At 43.1% G+C, this 20,447-nt stretch overlaps 1 protein-coding gene across 4 annotated transcripts in view; it reads right to left on the bottom strand.

Moving 5' to 3' along the window:
* Positions 1-20,447, bottom strand: part of RECK (reversion inducing cysteine rich protein with kazal motifs) — a 764,658-nt gene that overhangs the window by 519,820 nt on the left and 224,391 nt on the right. For 3 of the 4 annotated variants that reach the window (XM_069730404.1, XM_069730400.1, XM_069730403.1), the window contains exon 5: positions 4,064-4,149. The exons of the other annotated variant lie outside the window; for it this stretch is intronic. In XM_069730404.1, the coding sequence (XP_069586505.1) occupies positions 4,064-4,149 (86 nt within the window). The remainder of the gene's footprint in view (positions 1-4,063; positions 4,150-20,447) is intronic. 4 annotated transcript variants of the gene reach the window in all.

Raw genomic sequence — 20,447 nt, 5'->3', positions numbered from 1 at the left:
GGTGCAGAGCACTGTATGGGGCACAGCTATGGGACAAAAATGAACGGTGCAGAGCACTGTATGGGGCACAGATATGGGAAAATATGAACGGTGCAGAGCACTATATGGCACAGATATGGGGAAATAATGATCTATTTTTATTTTTGAAATTCACAGGTAAATGCTGCATTCCACCCTAGGCTTATACTTGAGTCAATAAGTTTTCCCAGTTTTTTGTGGCAAAATTAGGGGGGTCGGCTTATACTCGGGTCTGCTTATACTCGAGTATATACGGTAAGTATCTATAGCTATATCTTTCTATCCATAAATATATCTATAGATAGATAGATCTATAGATAGATAAATCTACAGATAGATAGATCTATAGATAGATAGATACCATCTATACTCGAGTATAAGCAGAGATTTTCAGCCCATTTTTTTAGGCTGAAAGTGCCCCTCTCAGCTTATACTTGAGTCATTGTCGGTTTGGGGGGGTTGGCGGGTGAGGGGGAGCAGTGGCTGTCACATACTCACCTGCTCCTGGCGCGGTCCCTGCATGTCTGATGGTCTCCGGCAGCTTTTCCTCTGTTCAGAGGTCACGTGGTACCGCTCATTAAAGTAATGAATATGGACTCCACTACCATAGGGGTGGAGCCGAATATTCATTACAGTAATGAACGGTACCAGTGACCGCTGAACAGAGGAAGAAGGTGCCAGCGCCCGTAGACCATCTGTCCTGGAGAAGCTGCAAGGGACCGCGCTGGGAGCAGGTGAGTATAATGGCGAGGGTGAGCATTTCATATTCACCTTTCCCTGTTCCACCGCAGGGTGCCGCTCCGTCTTCCGCGCCTTCTGGCTGTGACTGTTCAGGTCAGTGGGCGCGATGATGTGTTAGTGTGCGCGCCGCCCTCTTCCTGAACAGTCACTGCAGAGAGACGGGACGGTGCAGCAGCACTACATGTGGAACATTTTTATATGGAACATGTTATGGGGCCATAATGAGCTTTAATGCAGTGTTATATGTGGCACATTTTTATATGGAGCATCTTATGGGGCCATAATGAGCTTTAATGCAGCATTATATGGGGCATATTTTTATATGGAGCATCTTATGGGGCCATAATCAACTTAATACAGCATTACATGTGGCATATTTTCTATGGAGCATCTTAGCGAGACCGCTAAGTCATATGGGTAATTTCGCAAAGCATCCTGGAAACGCAAGATGGCGGCAGCCACGCGCTCATCTGCACAGTGCCGTTGGATTCCAGGAAGCGGAGAGACGGGACACTGAGAAGCAGCGACGAGAATGGTGAGTATGTTCATTTTCTATTTTTTGAACCTGTGACATACGTGGCTCGGTAATATAGTACGTCACTGTGCAATATCCTATGTGGCTCTGTGCTGTATACTACAAAGCTGGGCAATATACTACATTGCTGTGCTGTATACCACGTGGCTGGGCAATATACTACATGGCTGGGCAATATACTACGTGGCTGTGCAATATACTACGTAACTGGGCAATATACTACGTGGCTGGGCAATATACTACGTCGATGGGCAATATACTTCGTGGCTGTGCAATATACTACGTGGACATGCATATTCTAGAATACCCAATGCGTTACAATTGGGCCACCATCTAGTAGATATATAATAGCAAGGCTCATGTTTATTGATGAACAATATGTTTTATTTTTGAAAAAAAAAGGGGAAAAAAATGGCGTGGGCTCCTGCGCAATTTTCTGCGCCAAAGGGAGAAAGCAGACGGAGAGGGGCCTTATATTTGTAGCCTGGGAATGGGGTAATAGCAATGACCCCTTCCCAGGCTATGAATATCAGCCCACAGCTGTCTGCGTAGCCTTTACTGGCTATTAAAATAGGGTGATCCCCCCAAAAAAATGACGTGGGGTCACCCTATATTTTATAGCCAGAAAGGCTACGCAGACAGCTGCGGGCTGATATTCATAGTCTAGAAAGGGGCCATGGATATTGCCCCCCGGCACCAAATACCAGCACGCAGCCACCCCAGAAATGGCACATCTGTAAGATGCGCCAATTCTGGCACTAAGCCAGCCTCTCTTCCCCCTCCTGTGTAGCGGTGGGATATGGGTTCTGTATGTTGCATGTACTGTATGTTGCATGTACTGTATGTTGCATGTTCTGTATGTTGTATGTACTGTATGTTCTGTTTGCTGTATGTTCTGTATGCTGTATGTACTGTATGTTGTATGTTCTGTATGTGATATGTTGTATGTACTGTATGTACTGTATGTTGTATGTATGTTGTATGTACTGTATGCCGTATCTACTGTATGTTGTATGTAATGTATGTTGTATGTACTGTATGTTCTATATGTTGTATGTACTGTATGTACTGTATATTGTATTTTCTTTATGTTGTATGTACTGTATGTTGTATGTACTGAATGTTCTGTATGTTGTATGTACTGTATGTACTGTATTTTGTATGTTCTGCATGTTGTATGTTCTGTATGTTGTATGTACTGTATGCTGCATGTTCTCTATGTGATATGTTGTATGTTCTGTATGTTGAATGTTCTGTATGTTGTATGTACTGTATGTTGTATGTTGTACATACTGTAAGTTGTATGTACTGTATATTGTATGTTCTGTATGTTGTATGTACTGTATGTTGTATGTCCTGTATGTTGTATGTTCTGTATGTTGTATAGTGTATGTTCTGTATGTTGTATGTACTGTATGGTGTATGTTCTGAATGTTGTATGTACTGTATGTTTTATGTTCTGTATGTGATATTTTGTATGTTCCGTATGTTGTATGTTCTGTATGTGATATGTTGTATGTTGTATGTACTGTATGTTGTATGTTCTGTATGTTGTATGTACTGTATGTACTGTACGTTGTATGTACTGTATGTTCTGTATGTTGTATGTACTGTATATACTGTATGTTGTATGTTCTGTATGTTGTATGTGTGTATTTGTTTTTTGTACACTTGAACACAGTAGCCGGTTGAAGGGACTATACTGTCTCATCATCCGGCTACCTGTCACTATAGCAGGTATAGCCGGATGGGAATAGTAGTCCCATCGGACGATGCCTGCCTACATACAGCCCCACACACCCCCCCGCACAGACACACACAGCTCCGTGATCACCGCACAGCCCCGCGATCCCCGCAGACCCCCACGATCCCCACGCAGTCCGGTGATCCCCGCACAGCACCGCGATCCCCGAAGACCCCCGCAATTGCCGCACAGCCCCGCAATCCCTGAAGACCCCCGCAATCGCCGCACAGCCCCGCGATCCCCACAGACTCCCACAATTCCCGCACTGCCCGGTGATCCCCGCAGACCCCCGAGATCGCCGCACAGCCCCGCGATCCCTGAAGACCCCAACAATCGCTGCACAGCCCCGCGATCCCCACAGACCCCTGCGATTCCCTCACAGCCCCGCGATCCCTGAAGACCCCAACAATCGCTGCACAGCCCCGCGATCCCCACAGACCCCGGCGATTCCCTCACAGCCCCGCGATCCCCGCAATCCCTGCACACACACACACAGCCCAGCAGACACACACAAACACCCGCACATAGACATGCACATCTTCCCCGCACACATACAGTTACCACCCACACACAGTCTCCACCCACACTCTCTTCCCCCTCCCGATCTGCAGCGTTTTTCGTACCCAACTCCGCAGCAAAATCGCAGATCCTGCGGTTTTGCTGCAGATTTGACAGAATCAATGCAAGTCAATGGGTGCAGAAACGCTGCAGATCCGCAAAAAGAATTGACATGGTCCTTTTTTTAATCTGCTGCATTTTCAGGGCGGAATTTTCCGCACCATTAGCACAGCATTTTTTTCCCCATTGATTTACATTGTACTGTAAATCACTTGCGGATCTGCAGCGTTTCCGCGCGGAAAAAAAACGCTGCGGATCCGCAGGAAATCCGCAAAGTGTGCACATAGCCTAATAGTTATACATGCGATCTAATACAACTCTATCAGTGGCTTATTACTATTTTGTACTTTCTCTCCAGGCTGAAAACCCAATTGATAGAATTGCTATTTTTCTCAGTTGTATCTAACCTGTTTGCAGGTTCTTCGGCACTCTGACGCAATTGCTAGTTCACAGCATCCAAGACCAACCCAACCATCTGACTTCTTAGATGCACCTGTTAAAGTGAATAGTGAAAATGAATGAATATATAATTTAAGATACGGAGTTATAGCAGCTATAGCAAAAAAATTATCCTTGTGTGTAAGGTAATGATCTCTTCTGTTTGTACCACTCTCTAAACACAAGTGGAGTGAGATCAGCAATTTACACAGCTTGAAAAAAACCATTAGGGCACATTTACTAAAAGGGTCTTAAATTTAAATAGCGTAGAATAGGCCTCAAATATAACAAATCTGGTATTTCAAATTAATAATAATTTTTATTTCTATAGCGCCAACATATTCTACAGCACTTTACATTTTAGAGGGGATAGACAATAGACATTACAGAATTATACATACGGTAAATCAATAGGTACCAAAAGGAGTGAGCACCCTGCTCACAAGCTTACAATGTATGAGGAAATAAGGGAGACACGAAAGATGAATGGTAAAAAATGCTTGTCTTGTATGGTTCGTCCAGCAATAAAATACTTAGGGGGAATTCTCATAATGCTGCTTGAACCAGTCATCAGCCAGTTTTAATACAAGTACAGACAAAAAGGGCAAAAACAGTTGTGTCAAAAAATGTTTGCCCCCTTCTTGATTTCTTATTATTTTGCAGGTTTGTCACACTTAAATGTTTCAGATTACTAAACAAATGTAAATATTAGACAAAGACAACACAAGCAAACAAAATGCAGTGTTTAAATGAATGTCTTTATTATTAATTAGGAATAATGTATCAAAAATAATTCCAAACCTACAGGGCTTTTTGTGAAAAGGTGATCCCCCCCCCCCCTTCCAATTAAAACATAAATTTACTGTATTTCATCACATCTTTGGGAAGCTGAATACAATTTCACTAGCCAAACCCAGGCTTGGTTATTCAACCCCTGTTCTCAATCAAGAAATCAATAGCACCTGCCTGACAAAAGTGAAGTAGACCAAAAGATCCTCAAAAGCTAGACATCAAGCCATGAGCCAAAGGAATTTTGGAACAAATGAGAAAAAAAGTAATTGAGATCTATCAGTCTGGAAAAGGTTATAAAGCCATCTCTAAAGCTTTGAGACTCCAGCTAACCACAGTGACAGCCATTATCCACAAATGGAGAAAATATGGAACAGTGGTGAACCATCCCAGAAGTGGCCGGCCAACCAAAATTAACCAAAAAGTGCAGAAACAACTCATCAAAGAGGTCACAAAAAAACCCACAACAACATCAAAGAACTGCAGGTCTAATTTGCTCAGTTAAGGTAATTGTTCACGACTCCTCCATAAGGGAGAGACTGAGCAAAAATGGCCTGCTTGGCAGAGTTCAAGATAAAAACCACTGCTGAGCAAGAACATAAAGGCTCATCTCAGTTTCGAAAGAAAACATCTGGATGATTCCCAAGACTTTTGGTAGAATTCTCTGTGGACTGATGAGACAAATGTTGAATTTTTTGTAAGGTGAATGTCCCATTACATCTGGTGTAGAAGTAACACAGCATTTCAGGAAAGGAACCTCATACCAACAGTACAAATGTGGTGGTGGTAGTGTAATGTTCTGGAGCGTTTTTGCTGCTTCAGAACCTGGAAGACTTGTTGTGGTAAATGAAACCTTGAATTCAACTGCCTACCAAAAATTCCTGAAGGAGAATGTCTGGCCATCTGCTCGTTACCTCAAGCTGAAGCGCCCTTGGGTTATGCAACAGAACAATGATCCAAAACATACTAGCAAGCCCACCTCTGAATAGCTTAAGAGAAACAAAATTACAAGTTTGGAGTGGCCTAGTCAAAGTCCTGACCTTAATTCGATTGACATACTGTAGCATGACCTTTAAAAGGTGGTTCATGCTCAGAAACCCTTAAATGTGGCCGAATTACAACAATTCTGCAATGACGCTAAGATGAGTGCGCCAAAATTCCTCCAGAGCGTTGTAAAAGACTCATTGCCAATTATCATACATGCTTAATTGCAGTTGTTGCTGCTAAGGGTGGCCCAACCAATTATTAGGTTTAGGGGGCAATCACTTTTTTCACACTGGGCCCTGTAGGTTTAGTTTCCTTTTTCCCTTAATAATAAATACCTGCTTCCTGGTTCAGGCACTGGCTACACAGGAATGAGAAGAGAGAGCTCCAGCACATTTCACTACCTCAAAGCAGTAAAAAATTGGTAAGAAAACCAAGGCTCAAAATCACAGAGCAGTGAGAAGCAAATTAACCAGCACATGGAACACTATCTCCTTCCCAGCAGCAATAGAAGCCATGGCATGGCATGACTTGTGAAATGCAGGAGATATCCAAAATGGCCACCAATGAAGTTTCTCAGTGTGCCTTCCAGGTATCTGCAGAGGAGCTGAAGGGAGGTGTCTGCAAACATCCAGCAGGAGAAGAGGGTGAGAGATCAGCAAAAAGCACTGAGAAGCTGGCCAGGTGATGGGAGAGAAACAGGCAGACTCCAGCAACATAAACTACAAAGAACTGACTGAAAGTGTAATCAGACTATCAGGATCCTGTTAAAAACACAGACACACCAAAGACAATATTCAAATACAATATTCAATATTTCTCAAAAATTGTAGATATACAAATTAAAAAGTACCGGTGTTCTGTGAAAGGTAGTGGATACCACTAAAGTGAGAAAGCAACCAAAGCAACAAAGAACATGGAAGACCAAAAAGCATACAAGCTGGAATTAGATTATAAAATGCCTTTATTAATAAAAAGTGGCAAATAATTAATTTAAAATAATTATGCGCACAAAACAGGACAAAAAAAATCACATAAAAAAATATATACCGTAGTTTGTAAAATAAAGCAATCAATAGCAGCAGACCCCCAAAAATCATATTTATAAATATATTACTCAGCTGTGCACTTCAAAATGTAAAATCAATTCATAGTGATAAAAACTCATAATGTAACATGTATATAATATAATATAAATAATTCATCAGTGTGGTATATAAGATAAACTCTCAAAGAAGTGCTATGTGCAAGACAGTATAAAAAGACCTTTCAGTGATCTCCACATCCAAATCCACAACTACTATAAAGTTCAGAGTATTAAGGGAAGGCACAACAGAATATTGGTGATATACCTTTAAGGGTCGCCGGGTCCCTTAACTGCGCACCCCGACGCGCGTTTCGGATAACTTCCTTCGTCAGGGGGTAGCTATTGCATGCTTCAGGGGTTTTTTATATCATATGTGTTCCAGACACCATGGCCCGGGTGTGTACGCCGCGTGCGTGGTCAGAAGGACCCGGAAGTCCCAAGTTTCTAAATCACGTGAGCGGCCGCACAGGAACGGAGTACCTGGTGTAACCAAGGACAGGGAGATGCAGAAAGCCAGGACTCCCGAACACAGACAGGGCATGCGCACAGCCAGAGACACAGTGTGGGAAGTTGATAAGTAAATAGTCAATGCAGACTACGATATTAGCCTAAAATGTAATATCTATATTGCGGTGCTAAAGGATAATATGGATAAAAGTGGGTCATAAATACTATTGTAAGGACTATAAGGGAATGCATTAAGGGGCATATAATAACACGAAATCACTATATTAAAAATTAAATAATAAATATAGAAACAATATAATAATCATGAATAATAAGGAAAATATATATGCCATTACATAAAATATATAATCTGTGATAAAGTGTATATCAAGTGAACAAATAATACATACATAAATTAAATAAATAATATGGAGAATTGATTATGAAATACCAATATATTAATGTGAAAAAATGCTAAATTAGTAATAAATATCCAAAAAATATCCAAAAACTAGAATACAAAATAATTAAATAATTAAAAAAAATAAAATAAATAAAAAATAATGAATAATAATAATAATAGAGAGAATTCGCTAAGTCCGGATGCACAATCTCAAGACTGAAGATAACGATCCTCCACCTTCGCCGATCCAAGGCACAGCAACCACATCATGACAATTCCATCCAAGATGGTCGGCACAAAGGTATACATCCAAGACCCACGACCTACACAAGGTAAGTAACAATAGATCCTAAAAATAGTAATAAAAATATTAAAACCATACAATAGCTGTTTAAAATGATAAAAAGTAAAATAAAATAATAAAAGAGTGGTTTGCAAAAAGGGTACAAAGCTCAAGTTTTCATTTAGTCCCTTTGGTTGACACTGTATCTAAGGTTCAAATCCATATACGCTAATATAATCCAAGTAGAGTAGCACTCCCTTGGTTCTGTCCACATATTGGGATGTGGTTTGGTCTTCACACCTGAGCATGTCTATCGATTGATCTATTGTATATGTATACTGCCTTGCTAATTTTTCTTATGTCTAATTATTGAAATAAAATGCTTTTGGTTTTAAAATATTCTTCTGGACTAAAACTCAATATGGAGGAGACGCCTGATATAGCCCGAGCAGTTACCTGATTGGAAGACCCAGGACCAGGGAGGACGCAGGAAAGGTTAAGAACAGGAAGGAGCGCGTACCCGCGACCTAAGGCGCATGCGCGGAGCGGACACAGGACGGAGGGAGGAAGAAGCACGAGCACCACGCCAGAACCCCCAAACAGCAGGAAGATGTACTGGAGAACCAGCGCGATGCCCGGAGCGGTGGGCGGAGATGAAGCGGGAGGACCCGACAGAGGAAGCAGCCGCAGCAACAGTGGAGGCCGGTATGACAATATGGCACCAAACCATCTAAATCCAATTGACTAGTTAGGTATATCACTCAATATCATGGGCAAACTGAATTGATGAGATCTTATCTAAATAATGGGCAATCCAGAAAGCAGATCCAATTTTGGCACAATATATTGGTGAGAAACCCAATATTACTTATAGAAGGTCCAGGAATTTGAGGGATCAATTAGTGAAGAGCCATTATGCCCATAATCCAGTAATTCCCTCCTTTTTAATGAATGACAAGCCATCATTTGGCTGTAGATCATGTGGCAAGTGTGTTGCTTGGCCAAATAGTATAGGGGCCCATACCTTTTGCAATTCAAAAGGGACAATTACTTATAAAATCAGACATGCCATAACCTGTACATCAAAGGCTGTGATTTATTATGCCACAAGCCCATGTTCTTTAATTTACGTGGGCATGACTACCAGGCAGCTTAACCCCTTAGTGACAGAGCCAATTTGGTACTTAATGACCAGGCCAATTTTTGCAATTCTGACCACTGTCACTTTATGAGGTTATAACTCTGGAACGCTTCAACGGATCCCGCTGATTCTGAGATTGTTTTTCGTGACATATTGTACTTCATGTTAGTGGTAACATTTCTTCGATATTACTTGCGATTATTTATGAAAAAAACGGAAATATGGCGAAAAGTTTTAAAATTTTGCAATTTTCAAACTTTGTATTTTTATGCCCTTAAATCAGAGAGATATGTCACGAAAAATAGTTAATAAATAACATTTCCCACATGTCTACTTTACATCAGCACAATTTTGGAAACAAAATTTTTTTTTGTTAGGGAGTTATAAGGGTTAAAAGTTGACCAGCAATTTCTCATTTTTACAACACCATTTTTTTTTAGGGACCACATCACATTTGAAGTCATTTTGAGGGGTCTATATGATAGAAAATAATGAAGTGTGACACCATTCTAAAAACTACACCCCTCAAGGTTCTCAAAACCACATTCAAGAAGTTTATTAACCCTTTACGTGCTTCACAGGAACTGAAACAATGTGGAAGGAAAAAATGAACATTTAACTTTTTTTTGCAAACATCTTAATTCAGAACCATTTTTTTTATTTTCACAAGTGTAAAAACAGAAATGTAACCATAAATTTTGTTATGCAATTTCTCCTGAATACGCCAATACCCCATATGTGGGGGTAAACCACTGTTAGGGCGCACCGCAGAACTTAGAAGTGAAGGAGCGCCGTTTGACTTTTTCAATGCAGAATTGGCTGGAATTGAGATCGGACACCATGTCACATTTAGAGAGCCCCTGATGTACCTAAACAGTGGAAACTCCCCACAAGTGACACCATTTTGGAAACTAGACCCCTTAAGGAACTTATCTAGATGTGTGGTGAGCACTTTGAACCCCCAAGTGCTTCACAGAAGTTTATAACGTAGAGCCGTGAAAATAAAAAATCGCTTTTGTTTACACAAAAATGATCTTTTCGCCCACAAATTCTTATTTTCACAAGGGTAACAGGAGAAATTAGACCACAAAAGTTGTTGTGCGATTTCTCCTGAATACGTCGATACCCCATATGTGAGGGTAAACCACTGTTTGGGCGCACCGCAGAGCTTGGAAGTGAAGGAGCGCCGTTTTACTTTTTCAATGTTGAATTGGCTGGAATTGAGATTGGACGCCATGTCGCGTTTGGAGAGCCCCTGATGTGCCTAAACAGTGGAAACCCCCCACAAGTGACACCATTTTGGAAACTAGACCCCTTAAAGAACTTATCTAGATGTGTGGTGAGCACTTTGAACCCCCATGTGCTTCACAGAAGTTTATAACGTAGAGCCGTGAAAAAAAAAATCGCATTTTTTCTACAAAAATGATATTTTTGCCCACAAATTTTTATTTTCACAAGGGTAACAGGAGAAATTAGACCACAAAAGTTGTTGTGCAATTTCTTCTAAGTACGCTGATACCCAATATGTGGAGGTAAACAACTGTTAGGGCGCACCGCAGAGCTTGGAAGAGAAGGAGTGCCGTTTTACTTTTTCAATGTAGAATTGGCTGGAATTGAGATTGGACGCCATGTCGCGTTTGGAGAGCCCCTGATGTGCCTAAACAGTGGAAACCCCCCACAAGTGACACCATTTTGGAAACTAGACCCCTTAAGGAACTTATCTAGATGTGTGGCGAGCACTTTGAACCCCCATGTGCTTCACAGAAGTTTATAACGTAGAGCCGTGAAAAAAAAAATTGCATTTTTTCTACAAAAATGATCTTTTTGCCCACAAATTTTTATTTTCACAAGGGTAACAGGAGAAATTAGACCACTAAAGTTGTTGTGCAATTTCTCCTGAGTACGTCGATACCCAATATATGGGGGTAAACCACTGTTTGGGCGCACCGCAGAGCTTGGAAGAGAAAGAGTGCCGTTTTACTTTTTCAATGTAGAATTGGCTGGAATTGAGATCGGACGCCATGTCGCGTTTGGAGAGCCCCTGCTGTGCCTAAACAGTAGAAATCCCCCACAAGTGACCCCATTTTGGAAACTAGACCCCCCATGGAACTTATCTAGATGTGTGGTGAGAACCTTGAATGCCCAAGTGCTTCACAGAAGTTTATAATGCAGAGCCGTGAAAATAAAAAATATTTTTTTTTTCCACAAAAAAGATTTTTTACCCACCAAATTTTTATTTTCACAAGGGTAACAAGAGAAATTGGACCCCAAAAGTTGTTGTACAATTTGTCCTGAGTATGCTGGTACCCCATATGTGGGGGTAAACCACTGTTTGGGCGCACGGCAGAGCTCGGAAGGAAGGAGCGCCGTTTTGGAATGCAGACTTTGATAGAATGGTCTGCGGGTATTATGTTGCGTTTGCAGAGCCCCTGATGTACCTAACCAGTAGAAACCCTCCACAAGTGACCCCATTTTGGAAACTAGACCCCCCAAGGAACTTATCTAGATGTGTGGTGAGAACTTTGAATGCCCAAGTGCTTCACAGAAGTTTAGAATGCAGAGTCGTGAAAATAAAAAATATTTTTTTTTTTCACAAAAAAGATTTTGTAGCCCCCAAGTTTTTATTTTCACAAGGGTAACAAGAGAAATTGGACCCCAGAAGTTGTTGTCCAATTTATCCCGAGTACGCTGATGCCCCATATGTGGGGGTAACCCACTGTTTGGGCGCACGGCAGAGCTCAGAAGGGAGGGATCACCATTTGACTTTTTGAGCGCAAAATTGGCTGTCGTGTTTGGAGACCCCCTGATGTATCTAAACAGTGGAAACCCCCCAATTCTAGCTCCAACCCTAACCCCAACACACCCCTAACCCTAATCCCAACCTCATCCATAATCCTAATCACTAACCCTAACCATAATCACAACCCTTACCCCAAAACAACCCTAATGTCAACCCTAACCATAACCCTAATCAAAACCCTAAATCCAACACACCCCTAATCCTAATCTCAACCCTAACCTCAAACCTAACCCTAATCCCAATACACCCCTAATCACAACCCTAACCTTAACCCTAATCCCAAACCTAACCCTAATCCCAAGCGTAACCCTAATGCCAACCCTAACCCTAATACCAACCCTAATCCAAACCCTAACCCTAATCCCAGCTCTAACCCTAATTTTAGCCCCAACCCTAGCCCTAACTTTAGCCCCAACCCTAACCCTAGGGCTACTTTCACACTTGCGTCGTTTGGCATTCCGTCGCAATCCGTCGTTTTGGACAAGAAACGGATCCTGCAAATGTGCCCGCAGGATGCGTTTTTTGCCCATAGACTTGTATTGCTGACGGATCGTGACGGATGGCCACACGTCGCGTCCGTCGTGCACTGGATCAGTTGTGTTTTGGCGGAGCGTCGGCACAAAAAAACGTTCAATGAAATGTTTTTTTGTACGTCGCATCCGCCATTTCTGACCGCGCATGCGTGGCCGTAACTCCGCCCCCTCCTCCCCAGGACATAGATTGGGCAGCGGATGTGTTGAAAAACTACAGCTGCTGCCCACATTGTGCACAATTTTCACAACGTGCGTCGGTATGTCGGCCCGACGCATTGCGACGGCCCCGTACCAACGTAAGTGTGAAAGAAGCCTAACCCTAAGTTTAGCCCCAACCCTAACCCTAAATTTAGCCCCAACCCTAACCCTAAATTTAGCCCCAACCCTAGCCTTAACCCTAGACCTAACCCTAGCCCTACCCCTACCCCTACCCCTAACCCTACCCCTAACCCTACCCCTAACCCTACCCCTAACCCTAACCCTACCCCTAACCCTAACCCTAATTTTAGCCCCAACTGCTGTTCTCCTGCCGGCCGGCAGATGGAGACAGATGGCGGGCGCACTGGGCATGCGTCCGCCATGTTCTGCTGCCGGCGGCCAGGAGGAGCAGCAAGAGGATCCAGGGACCTAGGTGAGAATGCTAGGGTCCCCGAATCCCCCTATTTCTCTGTCCTCTGATGTGCGATCACATCAGAGGACAGAGAATTACACTTTACTTTTTTTTTTTTTTTTTTTGCGGTCGCCGGTAAACAGTTAATTACCGACGATCGCAAAACAGGGGTCGGTAATACCGACCCCAATCATGCTCTTTGGGGTCTCGGCTACCCCCGGCAGCCGAGACCCCAAAGATTCTCCCGGTGCCGGCCGGCGGGCGCACTGCGCATGCGCCCGCCATTTTGAAGATGGCGGCGCCCACCGGGAGACACGAGGAGCATCGGGGGAGCTAGGTGAGTATTGGGGGGCCACCTGGGACCCCTTTTCTCTGTCCTCCGATGTGCGATCACATCGGAGGACAGAGAAATTAAAAAGAGATCGCTTTTTTTTTTTTTTTTTTGCGATCGCCGGTAAACGGTTAATTACCGGCGATCGCAAATGCGGGGTGGGTTAAAAACCTCCCGAATCATGTTCTCTGGGGTCTCGGCTACCCTCGGCAGCCGAGACCCCGGAGAAAATCGGCCTCTGGGGGGCGCTATGGACTTTTTCCACAGCGCCGTTAATTAAAGGCGCTGTGGTTTAAGTACCCTTAGCGGCCGCCGTTAAAAGGCGTATCGGCGGTCGCTAAGGGGTTAAAGTCCGTGTCCGTGAACATGTTTTGGGGATAAAAGCTGCTAGGGAAATGGAAAATATTTCCCTATTGAAAACTATCCCCAAACATTTTAAGATTTATCATAACTGTGAAGCATCCCTTTTGAGGGTCATTCGCATTGATATGATTGAGCTAAATGAAAGAGGTGGTGAAATAAGTACACCACTGGCGAAAATGGAGACAAAATAGATTTGGACCTTAGATACGGTGTCAACAAAGGCACTAAATGAAAACTTGAGCTTTGTACCCTTTTTGTAAACCACTGTTTTATTATTTTATTTTACTTTCTATCATCTTAAACAGCTATTGTATGGTTTTAATATTTTTATTACTATTTTTAGGATCCATTGTTACTTACCTTGTGCAGGTCGTGGGTCTTGGATGTATGCCTTTCTGCCGACCATCTTGGATGGAATTGTCATGGATGTGGTTGCTGTGCCTTGGATCGTCGAAGGTGGAGAATCGTTATTTTCAGTCTTGAGATTGTGCATTCGGACTTGACGAATTCTCTCTATGGAGAATAAATTTTGATTTATTATTTATTATTATTATTATTCAGTTTTTTTATTATTTATTATTTTATTATTTTTTATTTAATTTCTACTTTTTGAATATTTTTGGGATATTTATTATTTAAATTTAGCATTTTTTCAGGTTAACATATTGGTATTTCATAATCAATTCTCCATATTTATTTAATTTATATATATATTATTTGTTCACTTGATATACACTTCATCACAGGTTATATATGCATATATTTTATGTAATGGCATATACATTTTCCTAATTATTCACGATTATTACATTGTTTCTATATTTATTATTTAATTTTTAATATACTGATTTTTGTGTTATTATATGCCCCTTAATGCATTCCTTTATAGTCCTTATAATAGTATTTATGACCCACTTTTATCCATATTATCCTTTATGCACCGCAATATAAATTACTATTTACTTATCAACTTCCCACGCTGTGTCTCTGTCTGTGCGCATGCCCTGTCTGTGTCTGGGAGTTCTGCCTTTCTGTGTCTCCGTGTCCTTAGTTAAGCCAGGTACTCCGTTCCTGTGTGGCCGGTCACGTGATTCAGATACTTGGACTTCCGGGTCCTCCTGACCGTGCACGCGCTGTACACACCCGGGCCATGGCATCTGGAACACATATGATATAAAAAAAATTGTGAAGCATGCAATAGCTACCCCTTGACGAAGGAAGTTTTCCGAAACGCACGTCGGGACCCGGCAGCCCCTAAAGGTATATCACCAATGTTCTGTTGTGCCTTCCCTTAATACTCTGCACTTTATAGTAGTTGTGGATTTGGATGTGGAGACCACTGAAAGGTCTTTTTATACTCTCTTGCACATAGCACTTTTTTAGCACTTCTTTGGGAGTTTATCTTATATACCACACTGATGAATTATTTATATTATATCATATACGGTACACGTTACATTATGAGTTTTTATCACTATGAATTGATTTTACATTTTGGAGTGCACAACTGAGTAATATATTTATAAATAAGATTTTTGGGGGGTCTGCTGCTATTGATTGCTTTATTTTACATAATATATATTTTTTGATGTGATTATTTTGTCCTGTTTTGCGCACATAATTATTTTAAATTAATTATTTGCCACTTTTTATTAATAAAGGCATTTTATAACCACATCCAGCTTGTATGCTTTTTGGTCTTCCATGTTCTTTGCTGCTTTGGTTGCTTTATCAGGATCCTGTCAACACCGGCGAACTGCCACGGCTGAGCAGGGAGACTCACCCACACTACAGAAGGGCCCGAGGTCAGATGTCGCGGGGAAAGCTCAGGCAGACGGGACCTGAGCAGCGTGGTAAGAGGAGACGCTGAGGATAGCATAAAGCAGAAGGACCTGTGATCATGTGACCAAAGGAGGCGGGCCTTAGCGTCCTGCTGCGGGAGATGAGTGCAGGCTGTTACAGGGACCATAAAGTAGAGGAGGGGGGAACTCAGGTTGTACAATCGGAGGTCATGCACGGAGAGGGCGGCGTGGTACAGGAGGGGCGAGCAGAGAATAGTCGGAATGTAGGCAAGGAGTCATATACGGAGACAGCAGAGCAGTACAAGAGGGATAGGCAGAACTCTTAACGGGGACAGAACCAGATCAGAAACAGAGAAGCATAAAATAGCACAGGCACAAAGCACAGGTACAACAGGGTCACACACACTCGGCCAAGGGTCAAATTATAAGTGACGAGGAATGACTCCACAATGAGGCTGTAAAGGATGACACTAAAAAAAAGGTGAGGAGAAGAGAAGGTAAAAACAGAAAATTGTTCAGCCCTATTTTGCTATATAGATGAAATAGGAGAGACATATAGGGTCTATAGAAGGCAATGATGGCTACATTATAATGAGCAAAATTGACAACGTAAGGCAGTGTGTTCCAACATTCGTTGGGACCATAAAGATAACGCCTTATGGCTGAGGTTATGTGCACACATTCAGGATTTCTTGCAGAAATTTCCTGAGCAAAACAGGCCATTTTCTGCAAGAAATCCGCATGCGTTTTTCTTGCATTTTTACCGCATTTTTACTGTGTTTTTACCGCGTTTTTAGTGCGTTTTTTTTGCGGATTTTTCCGGAGGTTCCCAATACAATAATATAGTGGGAAATCCGCAAAAAATCCGCAAAATGAATGAACATGCTGCGTGTTTTACCGCGATGTCTTTTTTTTTTGCGGAAAAAAACGCATCATGTGCACAAAAATTGCGGAATGCGTTCTAAATGATGGGATGCATAACGTATGCATTTTTTCACTTTTTTATAGCGAAAAAACGCGAAATATCTGCAACGTGTGCACACAGCCTAAAGATTAATGCTCCAAGTGGGTCAAGTCAAGGGGGGCTAGTCCATTCCAGGGAACACTGGGGGTTCAGGACAGTCAGGGCACTCAGTGGCTGTGCTTCTTATTTAATGAAGCGGGGTGTAGAATAGGAGCAAAGCGCAAATTCAAGCATGAATGCTCCTCATGTGTCACAGTTCCTCAAAATACTTCCGGGGTGAAACAGAAATGGGGAAATAGTTCTGAAAAAAAGAAGTGACACTGGTTCAACTGGCAGAGATGCAACACTTTCTAAATAGATACCCTGATAAGGTGGCTTTGTTAGAAGGGGGTTTTCGGGATGGTTTTAGGATTCCGTTTGTGAATAAAAAAAGTTATGTTTTAGTACAAAAAATCTGAAGACAGTGTTGCAATTTCCAAAGAATGTGTCAGAAAAATTGAAAAGGGGGGGCGTGGCTAGCAGCTGAGGGAGCAGGACGTGCTTCCATTAAGCTCCTCTGCTGGCCGTTATTATCCAGCTTAATCTGCATCCTTCTACAAAACATCCACTGGATTTAAGAACTTTTCTTATTTCATAACCAACCCAGGAACCTTCTTCATCTTATTTTACCCCACAATTCGGCCTTAATCAGAACTTTGGCCCCAGGGCCTGCACGTGGGCCTGAAGCCTGCCGGGGGATCCCCCCTTCCCGCCGGTGGCGGGCTGGGTGCTGTGCCCAGTGTGAAGCTCTAGTTAATATCACTCCTGCAGCGGGTTTTTCCTCACCTCCCTCTAAGCCTGGAGCCCTGGCTGCCTGGAACGCCTAGTGCAGCCTAAGGAGATCTGAGGACTGTGCAGCGGCGACGGGAGAAGGTAGGACTGAAGGAGGAGTGTGCCCTGCGGCCCCGACGCACCCCCTGGCTGCTGAGATCACAGAGGTTCTGCCAAGCTCTGGTGGACGGGAGCGGATGAGTTGTGACGCGGCGCCACCTTAGAAACAGTCCTGCATCGGAGGGGGCCGCCTCGCAGAGGTGCTGCTGCTGGACGCCGCTTCCTTCCCCTCGCCCCGGCTCAACGCTTGAAGGTACCTACCTTCGGCTACTGCGGACTGGGGCTGAGGATATGCGGAGTCCAGGTCTGCGCCCTCTCGTGGCTCTCATCTCCGGCCTCTGAGCGCGGGGATCCGGTGGAGGGAAGCGCGGTGTAGCCGGTGTGTTGGTGGGGTCTGGCTGCCCCTCTGGCTCCCGTGGTCTGCGGCCCCTCTGTTCCGGCGGTCGGTTTCCGACGTAGGTGCCCCTGGAGAAGCGCGGGAACTTTTCGCGCCAGCGCCATCTTGGATCCGTCTCAGATGCGGTGAGGAGACTCTGCACTTACTGACAGTGGGGGTAGCGGTCTGTCTACTGCTATCTCCCTTACACTGAGGGTTCATTATCTGCTCCCCTCTGCTGCCCCATACCCAGAGACAACCGGTGCATATAACAAGACACCGCATCTATAATTAACTCTCAGGCTGCTGATAATTCTGGGGCTCTTGGGCACAACAGTGTATATAATTGAGACAGTGCTGACCCCCCTTTAGTGAACGGTGCGGTGCCTCAGATCGACCAGGGAGCAACTTGTTTTCATCTATAAAGCACAAAACTTATTATATCTCTCCTGCAACTTATGCATATCTACAGAGAACTAGGGGGATTAATATACAGTACTCCACTGCCACCTTCTGGTGACCTAGAGGAATTGCTGCTCCAACAATTTTTTTTTTTTTTTTTTCTTTCTTTCTCAATCATATTTAGTTTTTCTGTTCTCTATCTCCGGAAAAAGCCGGATAGCTGCAAAGAGCAAACTTATGTTCGAACAGTAGAAGAATGCTTTACACTCAATAATGAACTAACATTTTTCATTTGAATGTTCAAGTGGTGACCATTGCATATCACGCCACTAGAAGCTTTACTATGGGTAAAATAAACAAAGAGCGTGAGAAACCTTCAGCTAAATCTCTTGCTGATACTCAGATCCGTAAAACACATGGAAATTTGGAAAAATATCTTAAAAAAGGAACAGAAATGCCTCAGACTCCCTCAAAAAAAATAATCTAAGAGAAACATCTCTCCAGACGTCTTGGAAGAATCAGATTCTAGTGGAGAGGGCTCGGACTGTGAATCCACCTTAGAGGACTCAGCCCCAATCTCTAGAGCCTTCATGAAAAAACTACTTGCACAAAGTATACAGCCACTCTTAGAAGAAATCTCTGGTTTGCGGGCAGACTTACAACATATGGGCCAGAGAGTAGAAAGTCTGGAGTCTGCCAACATGGAAGCGACCGATGCTATCTTATCCTTACGCGACCAACTCCTACAACAACAACACCAACTTAATACTGCCCTTCTTGCTACCGAAGACCAGGAAAACCGCAGCAGAAGAAAAAACATCAGGTTGAGAGGTGTTCCTGAATCCTTTGCTCGGGAGTCACTGGACAAGGTTGCCAGAGAAATCTTCTCTGATCTCCTAGGGAAAGAGAGAGCGGACTCCATTGTCATTGAGAGAGTTCATCGTGCCCTTAAACCCAAGCCTAAACAGGGAGAACCGCCAAGAGACATCATCTGCGGCCTCCTGAGTTTCGTGGATACCGCAGCAGTTCTAGCTGGTGCAAGGGAAAAAGACAATCCCTCATATGAAGGAGCTCAACTACAACTTTTCCAGGATCTCGCCCCATCTACTCTGGCTAAACGGAGAATTCTCAAGCCACTTCTAACCGAACTGAGGTCACGCGGTCTGATGTACAAGTGGCTCTACCCCTTCGGTTTGGCCATCACGGTGGGCAACCGCCAGATCACAATACGATCCCCGGCAGACCTGGGGGAGGCCTGGTCGATCCTCGACATCTCACCGATAGACATCCCCTCCTGGATGCCAGTTGATACAGGATGGAACTTCCCTAAACTGACAAAACCACAGGAATGGTCATTTTAAAAAAAGCACGCTTCTCCTAAGCCGAAGTAGACCGCTCCTAAAGTGCTCCCAACCTGAATTGGGTCAAAAGTGCTGGACTGGTTCTTTTTTCTTAAACAGGGCACTGTTGCGGTTTGCCCCTAAGCACCATTTTTTCTTGGTAGTTTCTATTTTGTTACTAATGCTTTTATTTTTCCATTGCAATGACTGGAGAAGATGGAGTTTTTGATTTTTCTCTCCGGACTAGGAGAATTTCTCTACATTGCTAGATGTTATACGTTTCATTATCTTAACATTAATGTTTTTTCCAATACCTTGAAAATAGCTTTATAGCTATGTTCACATGTTTTTTGTCTTTAAATCAATCTACAAATAAGAGGTCACCACTTGGACCTTCCCTCGCTTATGTTTGGGCTCGTGTACCCCCCCCCCCTGCGATAGGCGAGCCCTATTTTGTATATAGTTGGTTAATCACCCTGTTTTGTCATTCTTTTAGGCTCTACGGTGTGACAAAGGACCTTGAGGAAGGAATGGATGGCGGATAATCGTGTTGATGTGGGTACGGTCACGGTAGCGTCTTTCAATGTAAAAGGTTTGAATTCTCCCGCAAAACGCAGTCAGATCCTCACACTACTTAAAAAACAAGCAACACAAATAGCTTTCTTTCAAGAAACTCACTTTAAATTAGGGAGGACTCCAAATATGTCTTTCTCCTCTTTTCCCACATGGTATAACAGCTGTTCTCCCTCCGCTTCTAAAGGTGTAGGTATAGCGCTTAAAAAAGGACTCCCATTCAAACTTGAGGATAGTCTAACTGATTCGGAAGGC

Source organism: Ranitomeya imitator, chromosome 6 (genome assembly GCF_032444005.1).
Source record: "Ranitomeya imitator isolate aRanImi1 chromosome 6, aRanImi1.pri, whole genome shotgun sequence".
Lineage (NCBI taxonomy): Eukaryota > Metazoa > Chordata > Amphibia > Anura > Dendrobatidae > Ranitomeya > Ranitomeya imitator.
The sequence above is the reverse complement of the archived record's forward strand: the minus strand, read 5'-3'. Positions and strand labels throughout refer to the sequence as shown.